The 9,935-nt window shown below is 43.0% G+C and overlaps 1 protein-coding gene across 1 annotated transcript in view; it reads left to right on the top strand.

Annotated features, from left to right (window-relative positions):
* bin3 (bridging integrator 3) overlaps window positions 1–9,933 on the top strand; it is a 29,029-nt gene extending 19,096 nt beyond the window's left edge. Inside the window, exons 7-9 of the mRNA XM_008288649.1 lie at window positions 4,716–4,857; window positions 5,931–6,065; window positions 8,355–9,933. Of these exons, the coding sequence (XP_008286871.1) occupies window positions 4,716–4,857; window positions 5,931–6,065; window positions 8,355–8,501 (424 nt within the window). The 3' untranslated portion in view covers window positions 8,502–9,933. The remainder of the gene's footprint in view (window positions 1–4,715; window positions 4,858–5,930; window positions 6,066–8,354) is intronic.
* The last annotated feature ends 2 nt before the right edge of the window (window positions 9,934–9,935 follow it).

The following is a 9,935-nucleotide window of genomic DNA, read 5'->3' as shown; positions in this document are numbered from 1 at the left end:
GTGTGTGTGTGTGTGTGTGTGTGTGTATATATATATATATATATATATATATATATATATAGTAGCGTGATGGTTTTACATAAGACTGTTTACTGAATTTAGAGCACATGCTTATTTACATGCAATCACCATAGGGAAGAATTGTAAAGTTCCGTTTTGTTGCTTAATCTTCCCACTGTGGTAAATCCATATGACACTCTGGCCAGACAAGGTCCAGTGCTCCATAACATTTTTATTGTTTGACCTAGCTCTATTCTTCACACTAGCTGGGTGGAAAGTATAGCTGCAACGCAGGACCACAAGAAGGCCTGCAGTGTAGTAATACAGATCGTAAAAACGAACTGGGGAGTGAGTGGCGGTGCTGTGGTGGTAGCGTGTCTGGAAGAAAGTTTATTTGGTTCTCATTCCTAATACTCGCCCCCATTTGAGAAGGCAGTGAGTGCTATTCCATTCCTTAAGCCTCACTTTGCACATGCACGCACGCACGCACACACACACACACACACACACACACACACTCACACTCATGCAAAGCAGAGGTACTGAAGGGAGTGGCTGGACGATCCCACCCGTTCTTCCGGAGCGCTTGTTAAGGTTTTGCTTCCTCCTCTTGGCTCCTCCCAGGAGATTAAACATGTGCTTTGTAAGCGAGCACGTGCATATTGTTTCTATAGCAAATTTGTGTTGAACTTTCTCCCCCATAAAGCTGTCATTTTGTAAAATAACCAATGTCAAGAGAATCCTCTGTCAAAACATGAATTGGTTAGGTCAGACTGTGTGTGTGTGTATGTGTATATGTGTGTGTGAGTGTGTGTGTGTGTGTGTGTGTGCGCGTGCCTGCACGCTAAGCCCTCTTTTCCTCGTGCGCTCTGGTGGCGGAGCAATGACAGGATGGAATGGTTCTAATTTCCTCTTCCTGGTGGGCGGCAGGCGGACGTGTGGGCAGGCTCAGAATATGGCAAAAGGCCCAGCTTCCTGGGCCCAGAGCCGTGGATTGGTTGAGGAAGAGAACTGTCTCAGGACAGTGCACGCTCTGACACAAACATGCACACATACACAAACACCAGTCCACAAATTTATAGGGGATTTTAGACTGTAAAGTTAGGCATTTACATGATGCTAAAACAGAGCAGAGGAAGTAAGTTCATAAATGAATTTTAATGCCAAGCTAAACTGACCTCTCTATTAACTTTTTCCCCTCCTGAAAAACACAGCACTATTAGTTATTAGTTTATCAAAGTGTCTTCTATAGAAAACCTAGACACAAAAGCTGCTATACTTTAAAGCTTCCATTAAGATTCCATTAGTCCTTCACTAATGAGTATTTTTCATTATTTACTTGTCTCAAAATACTCTACTGGTGATCTTGTGTCATTGTAAAGACAATTAGAGAAGAGTTGAAAAGGAGAACGTTATGTTAATGGAAGACTTTAAATGGGTTGCGTGCGTGTGTATTTGTGTGTTTGGTACGTGATTGTGTCCATGTGTGATTGCTATTTAAAATTTTGGCATCCATCGTTAATACTTTGTGTGGTAAAACGTGCGGTAAACAAACAAAAAAGCAGCCCCCCGCTTCTACCCTCCGTGTCTCTCCGTGTCTCTCAGGCCCAGACGAGAGTTTCATCCACTCTGCGGGGTCACTGAATGACATCACATGTTTATGTGAGGGGAGGGGAGTGCGTGGGCATTGAGGCATTTGTGTTATCTAGGCCTTCTAACCTAGCCCTTTCTGCACCGTTGCTCTTTTGCGTGAGACAGAAGTTAAACCTGTTTTGAGACCTCTGCCCCAGGTTGAGCTAGACCTGGACAAATCTCCTTCAGCCGTCTCAATCAGAGGAAGACTCTGCTCCTGAAGCAGGTTGTGTGGCCTGGAGGCAGTGGTACTATTTGGCCTTACTCGTAGGGCTGATGCTGATTTTTTTTGTGGGGGAAATTAATGAATTTATTCATTTTGTGGTGGAGTTTTTGTAACTGAAGCTTATTTTTCTTGTCTACAAAGTGTTTACTTTTTTCTTATCTGATGTACTGCGTAACCAGGCTGCGTCAGTTTTGATCAACAAAACACAAGACAAGTTGCAGCAGATCAGACTCTTTTGCTGAGACAAAGGAGGTTCTGCTGGCATGTACGTCACAATCAAGTTCCCATGGCGCACTGCTCTTAAACCATTTGTAGAGCAGGTGGTAATTATTTTACAATTACTGCAAGCATATTTTAACAAAACTCGCCACGTGATGTAGCCTTAAGTCTTCATCTGAGATTGTGACACTTATAGGTGGCAATTTTGCACATAAACAATTCACTTTCCCATACTTTTAGTGGCTTGCTGTGCGTTCTTTTGCAGTAGTAAGTTATGTGATGTTGATAGTTGAGAGGGACAGCCAGCCTTCTAGACTGAGGGTGTCTAGACCAGACTTAGGCTTGGCTGACGGGTCAGATTGGCCTGTCTGTGGATTGGCAGCTGCTCATAAACACACTTTCTGGTCCAGATGCTATTTCCATCCAGCCTGTTCACCACACCCTGACCTGTCACATGGACAGTGGTGTGCCCTTGGCCCCTGCGCAACCCTCAACCAGTGTAAGACCTCATCCAGACAAGACTGACCACAAATGCAGACCTTGCTGGCTGACCGGTAGTTGTCCAGCCAAGGCCAGGACATCGAGGGAAATGTCCAGAGCCTGGACAGTTTTAGACAAAACCATTATTGCAAAGTATGTGTAGGCACCTTCAACAAGGGCCACCGCTGCATATTCTCGTGCGGAAGCCAAAGACTCAGCTGAGTCATTGTGACTTCTAGACACGGAGAGCCATCAACGTAACAGTGAGACACCAGCATCCAGCAGGAAAAGGACAAGAATGAGTTAATCAGCAGTTGGCTTTGTGTCAAGCTCTTTCTCCTCCTTCAGCACCAGGACAGCAGTGGCCATTCATTTTTTTGAAACATAGAAGTCACTGACAGTGTTGTCCTATTTAGTCATACAGCAGGCCATCGCGGTGTGTCATGAGGAAATGGCACTGTGTTACCAGGTGAACTAACCTGGTGAGAATTCAATCAGCTTTTGTGTCGTATGAAAGCTGGTTTGTTGCCGCGTTGTCATCAGCCAATAGGATTGTGCTGGAGAGCAGTCATGCCTAGAGGGCAGTTACATAATCCCTTGGCACTTCAAGTATGTGTACACTGGAGCAGATAGTAGACTTGAGGATCGGCATCCACCCCTGCCATAAACTGGGCCAAAGTGGTATTTTATAAATAGCGGTAGAGCGTGGGCTGTGTGGCTGGGCTGTGCTGAGCTCCGTGATGTCACTCAAACGCTACAAGACCACTCCTTGCTTAACTTCCTGTCGGAAACAATCCCTGCTTGTCTGAGACAGAGCCTCAGCTCAATAACTTTCCCCACCCCCCCACCCCCCTCTTCTGGCCTCTGGTAAGGTGCACGAGGAAGACACGGTTGTAATCTAGGATTTCACAGTCAGTTCACAGGTTCTCAGTGGTTCCCTCATCTGCTGCACAGAGCAGGGCAAGGGTTGGCATAGAGAGGAACGTACATCATGAAGCCCACACATTTTGTGGCTAATAACGCTATGGGCAAAGGCGCACATAATAAACTATTGTAGTAATGTGCCTACACAGTTGATGAAATGCTTTAAATGAGTCATTTTTTAAAAAGCTATATCTAATTCTTCATTACGATTGTTTTTATTACTGACTCACATGTAGCAGGCACCTGTGTGAATAATCCGGTAGCCTGCTTATGAAAATCACTGTCACTGGTTTTTGTTTACATATTAGAAAGGCCAAAAATAACAATATTAATTCATTGGCTACAAATTTGATAATAACTGCTGGGATTTATCTCAAACCTTGCTGATATCTTACTTCCCCCTCACATCTCTCTTTAATATTGTTTGTACATTCTAAGCCTTTTAAAACTAATGAAAATAGAGCACAACTATCTCCGTTTAAAGAAATAATGTTGGGTATTTACGACATACTAAATATTGATGCTGCATACATTCAAAGATACTTTAATCTTGTATTTCAGATACTATGTTCTGCATTTGTTTGTTTTAATTTTTTAAAATTAATTTCCATAACTATTATGAGGTTGGATATTTACGGTATACAGTATTCCTGCTTCCCATTAACAGCAGCCACAAAACCAGTGCAACAAGTCCCAGGATGAAGCTCAGACTCCTGTTGCTAAGTTACAGATGAATGTTTTCCTATTTTTAGTGCTGAAGACTAGGATTCTTGTTGCAAGAATATATTTTCATTTGGAATATGATAATTGTCACAAAATGAATTGTTTCATGCCATTCTGAACTACAGTAATTAGATAATAGATTAGAGGAAGCTTAATGCAGAGCTGTCCTTAGGGGTTTGAGAGTACCTCTACAATAAGATGTTTAGGAGGGGAATTTTATTACATCATAATGACTGTTATTAAGATACGATGCCATGCAGAATACATGTCTACAGATTTCATAGAGCAGAAAAAAGTGGTTTCAGTGTTTTCAGTAACTCCAGTTTCTCTCAGAAATCTGTTATTTATTTATTTTTCCCCCCATATGAGGACGCTGGCGTGAGTGTCTGGGGATTGTTTTTGTTTGCCTGCATGCACACTTATGCATGTTTTGTTTAATGCCCTGGTTGTTTTAGGTATGTCTAATTATGTGTGTCACATATTTATAATTATGTGTGCTGGAATGTTTCAGGTACAGTGGTGTCTTCCCCAGCCTTAACATGGCGGTGAAACGTCGGGAGCAGGCGCTGCAGGACTACAAGCGGTTGCAATCGAAAGTGGAGAAATATGAAGAGAAAGAAAAAACTGGGCCCGTTATGGTCAAACTACATCAGGTACTGTCAGTTAAAAGCCTGCATTGGTGCACGTGTTGGTCCACTCGAATGCTCCCTCTTACTGCAGAGGAGCAGAGTTCACTTGCTCTTACATGTTGCATGTATTGTGAATAGAGCACCATAAGTGGAAAAAGACACAAATGCTGACTGGATATGAACAAAAATAGTTGAGCACATGCATACTGTACATGTGCGCTCCTTCACCCACGCAAGCTACCAGGCTCTCAAGTAGTGTCTTTTCAAAAAGGCACTGCTGCACATCTACAGGCACGTAATTGAGAATTGTAGACACACATACACACACGATGAGGCCACTACAGAAGCACACACATTCACAGATAGTGCTGCAGTGTTGCCTATGCTATTGCCTCTAACACATCCTCACATGGTGAGCCACCCACACACATTGAGAAAAGCACTGTCAGGGGAACAAAGCCTTGAAGAGGCCCCCACATCCCTGCCCTTTCCCTGTGCACTTAAAGAAATGATCCTGACAAAACACTTGTGTGGCATTTCAACTGGCATGTGTAAAGAAAAGTAACTAAGGTGAACAGACCACATACCATAATGCAGCAGATAAACAATATGTTGCAGTTTGAATATAGCAACTCCCCCCTTCCCCATAATAAAAATTCTCACCCTCTCACACTTATTCATTGTGCATTCCATAACTCCATGCCTACAGTAGACTACCCACTAATACATTCACACACAGATCAGTGGTGCTGGAGTCCACTCACAGCCAAGTCTGCCCACATTACCCACTCCTCCTCACTGTGGTCGTGATTACAGCCTTTTTTTTGCACTGCTTCTCCGTGGGAATTAGGCAAATATCTTTCTGAACAATAAGAAAAAGAACACTAATGATGGCTCAAGTAATGAATTAACTTAAAACGAACTTGTTTGTCTTTGTTTTTCTCTTAATCTGTAACTCCTCGTGCACATTTTTGTGGAAAAATCTTTAATGTGTATTGTCATTACACATACATTTGTGAAATGGATGGATACTCTCTAAATTTAGAACCGACAGAGGCCCTTGGTGAGCTGTTCTTTTTCTTTCCCCTTCAACCCAGGCAAGAGAGGAACTCCGACCTGTCAAGGAAGACTTCGAGGCCAAGAACAAGCAGCTGCTGGACGAGATGCCCAAGTTCTACCACAGCCGCATCGACTACTTCCAGCCCAGCTTTGAGGCTCTCATCCGGGCGCAGGTTAGTGACCCCCCCCTGGAGATGTGCATCCCAGTGAGGCTCTCACAGCTGCATGCACACACCCTCCCGGCAGTGTGCAGTTACACCCTCTGAGCCTTGGTTAAACAGTGCATGAAGTGTCTGATGAAGGGCGTGTATAACCCAGGCAGTCTGTCTCCCTCCACACAGTCCTAATGTGATTAACCCCCAGTGACGGCCCACACTACTGTGTTTAGTCCAGGAAGACCTCATCTGTCTGGCTCCACTGCAGTCCTGCAAGCTGTCCTCTAACCTGAAGCTTCTCTTAAAGCCACTGGGTGTCTCAAGTTAGCGCCACCATGTCCCCCTCCCCCACCACAGAGCTGCCTGGCCTTGTCATTTCCTCTTTGGGACAGTCACCGGCACGCTCCTAATTAGTAAACTAGATTATCTCCGACTTAATGACAATTATGGAGTTCTGTGATGCACTTTGAATGTAAAATTAGCAAACAAAGCGATCAACTATACCCAACAATGTTTCTACAAATCTAAACTCAGATTTGTTTCTCTTTTGAGATTATATCGTATTTTCTACCTTTTACCTGGCTTTAAATGAGGTAAGAGCTACTATTATTACACTGGCTATTTTATTCTGTCTACATTATCTTGATTCATGTAGTTCAAACACATGAATGAGCATTTTCACACTTACATACACGCAGCCATATGTGGGTGGTCAGTGGACCAGTAGACCTCATCCCCAGCCTTGTTCTATGTGCTCGGCTTCATCCTCTGTTCCCTTCTCTCCCAGCCGCTTGTTGCTGCTCAGCTCTCAGCAGCAGCAGCAGCAGCAGCAAAAGGCACAAAGGCTGTCTTTGTTTTGAGCCTTCAGCGATGAGTCCTGTCCAGCAACTGTCAGTGGGAGACACAGCCTGACCTGTCCACCTGTACAGATGTTGATGAATTGAGACATTGTCTTCATTTAAAACAAAACAAAACAAAAAAAACCCACAGCATTTAAAGATGATCTTTTGTCAGTTGATTCTTTAACAGTGGACATACTGTTGAAGGACTTGCTGCATAGAATGCAACTTAAATTATTCATTATTTTCAGAGGTCAAAGTGTAAGCTCCCTGTATAAATATTAAGCAGCTGGGACTATGGCATGTTAAAATGCCCAGACAAAAGTCATGTAAATTAAAGCTCTGTTTTACCCAAAGGCTCCTTTTTTTTTGTACCGTAGGTGGCCAAAGCTGTGTGAGGCTGCGTTTACTCCTCGTGGTGACTCGACTAATTGTAATAGTAGTCTTTGCTGCAGATGGAACCTAGACACTGATCTGGTGTACATTATCATCACTGGTCATATGGACATTTCCGATGGCTCTTTCAACAAGCCACTTTTGGAAAAAAAAATATCCGCTTTACCCCCACAAACAGCAGTAACCCAATACTTATGGCCCACTCATGTGGTTTAGGTGGCAAATATTGGTATAAACATGCAAAGACTGAGAACTGAAAAAGGCTTGTACAAGGTGGTGTAGAAACTTGAGGGTTTTTTTTTCCTTTTGGCTGACAGTGTCCAGGCCACTTATGACAGGGTTATAAGTCTTCAAGTAATCCTTGCTCTATTGTGACCCTGTAAGTGAATAAGTATTTTTTTTCTCCCACTGGTATCTCGGTTGGTCTTACTGCTTCGGCCTGCAGTTGAACACACATGAAATTTCCGAGACACCAGCGATGCCCCCTTAAGAGCATGGCATCATATGCATTGCTACATGAATAAATATTGAGATGTGTGTGTGGGTTTTAAGGGGTTGTATTTCCCAGTACTTTCATTCTCAGCCCACTCTTCTGGAGTCTTGTAATGTGATTAAAGTCTATTAATCATCAAAGCAACTCTCTAGGGAGCCTGACTCATGAACTAAGGGGAAGAAGCAGGGGTGGGAAGTGTCAAGAAAGCTTTCAGTGAACACTCTCTATCTCTTGTTCAGATTGGGAGAGAAAAGCAGGGTCACTACCCACTGAAGTGCTGGGTTTTGGGGCTTTGTCAGAGTTGTTTGATATCTGTGGGCTCCCTCTTCTCCTCTCAAATCACTTCTCATTAGCAGGGTTGAGACAAGCAGCTTCAGACTTGTGTAAGTAAAAGCAAGATTAGATTGTGTGAGTGGAGCAGAGTTTGGATATGAATTTGGAGTTTTTTCCTAAGAGGCATCTAGAAAAGGTCTGAGGATTGACTCTGTCCAGTTTTTGTCAGAGGACAGACAGGATTTTTTTTTTTTTTAATCTGCTTTCCCAGACTAAGTCTTTATTTTTTTCTTTCCTGCCCACCAGGTGGTCTATTTCACTGAAATGTACAAGATCTTCAGCGAGTTAACAGACCAGATCGACCAGGCAGGGCTGACTGACGAGCAGAGGGAGAGGGAGACCGAGGCCAAGCTCAGCGAGTTGCGTGCTCTGTCCATTGTCGCCGACGACTGAGGGAGGAAAGCTGAAAATCGGGAAGGGCTCTTTTCATGCTTCTCTGAATGGACTGCACTCAAGCTCCTCCGGAGTTCAAACGGACAGCAATGGCCTTAACCTGATTATCAGTTTGTTTCCTTGCGGCCTCATCACCCCCCCATTCCTCTTGCACTACACCCTAATCTTTCATTCTCTCTATAAAGACGCTCTGCAGCTCAAAGCAGCTGAATGCCACATTAACTAAGCCATCAGCCAAGTGCAACATTATAAGCCAATATGTTGTCTTTTTTTTTAGCAAAGAAATCAAACAGATCTCGTCTGAACTAATTAACAGGGTTACACTTCGTGGTTTCAGAGATATCTATAAGCATTTGTTCCTAAAGTAGGAAGTCGGCAAGGAAATGCTTTTATTAGTCACATCTGCTGTGTTACCAACAATCTGTGAAACGTAGTTTTTATCACCCAACTTTGACGTTACAAACCCTACAGACTGAATGTCATGTAACGTACTGTAGGTCATCGGCAAAAAAATGTATTTTGGCCTTTTTTCTGGTTATCTTGAAGTTAAGCTCTGTGCCATGCTGTGTGAGGGCTTTTTATTGGGACTTAAAGATGATATTTGTAGCATCACATGTGCATAATGTGCCTGCCTTGTCTCGACTTTGGATGTAACATGAAAACTAACTTGTGTGAAGTGAGACTATGCCTGTGCAGCGGTGTTGCAAGGTCGACCACTCAGGCTGCAGAGATAACCAGTTGCTGTCTCAGAAAAAAAAACAAAGGCTGGTGCTCCCTCTAGTGGGTAATACTGATTATGACACGTGCTTTCCTTTTGTTCACACCATCCATCCTTTGTTCTATTGTTGGTTTGAGTGTGTGTTAGCAAAGAACCTCACACATTGTTGGCACTCTACAAAGTCCTTCCTGTGAACCCTCAGCACCAGGGTTGGAAATTATTTTTTTTTGGCTTCCCTTGATTTTGGACCAAATCATACTGTCATTGCACTCCTTTGTTTCCACCTTCCATCAGGTAGATCCTCAGTATGATGCACACACTGCATGGTAATGTACACACACTGATTGTTCCCATGTCACATTAGTGGACTTATTGTAAGGCGTCATACCGACAACACAGCTATTTATTCTTTGATCTTTTTGATATGGAAATATTTGAAGAAAGTGCTTAGTCTATTGCCTGTCTTTGTGTTGTGTTCTGCAATGCAGAATGAGTTACATGTAATTAACTGTATTAATGAAGGTGCTTTTCTAAACAAGACTTTAAAATGTAGTAATGGTTGATTCCTTTTTTTCTTCTTTTTTTTTTAACACAACTAAGTGAATACTTTAGCATTAGAGTGGGTTTTTAAATGTATCTATCAAATGACAATGTTTTCAGCTGTGTTCTCAAGGTGAAGTCAATCATGAAGTCAATAAACTGCGAGAACAGCAACC

The sequence above is a fragment of the Stegastes partitus genome, unplaced genomic scaffold (assembly GCF_000690725.1).
Source record: "Stegastes partitus isolate 25-593 unplaced genomic scaffold, Stegastes_partitus-1.0.2 Scaffold568, whole genome shotgun sequence".
NCBI classification, from domain to species: Eukaryota; Metazoa; Chordata; class Actinopteri; family Pomacentridae; genus Stegastes; species Stegastes partitus.
The sequence above is the reverse complement of the archived record's forward strand: the minus strand, read 5'-3'. Positions and strand labels throughout refer to the sequence as shown.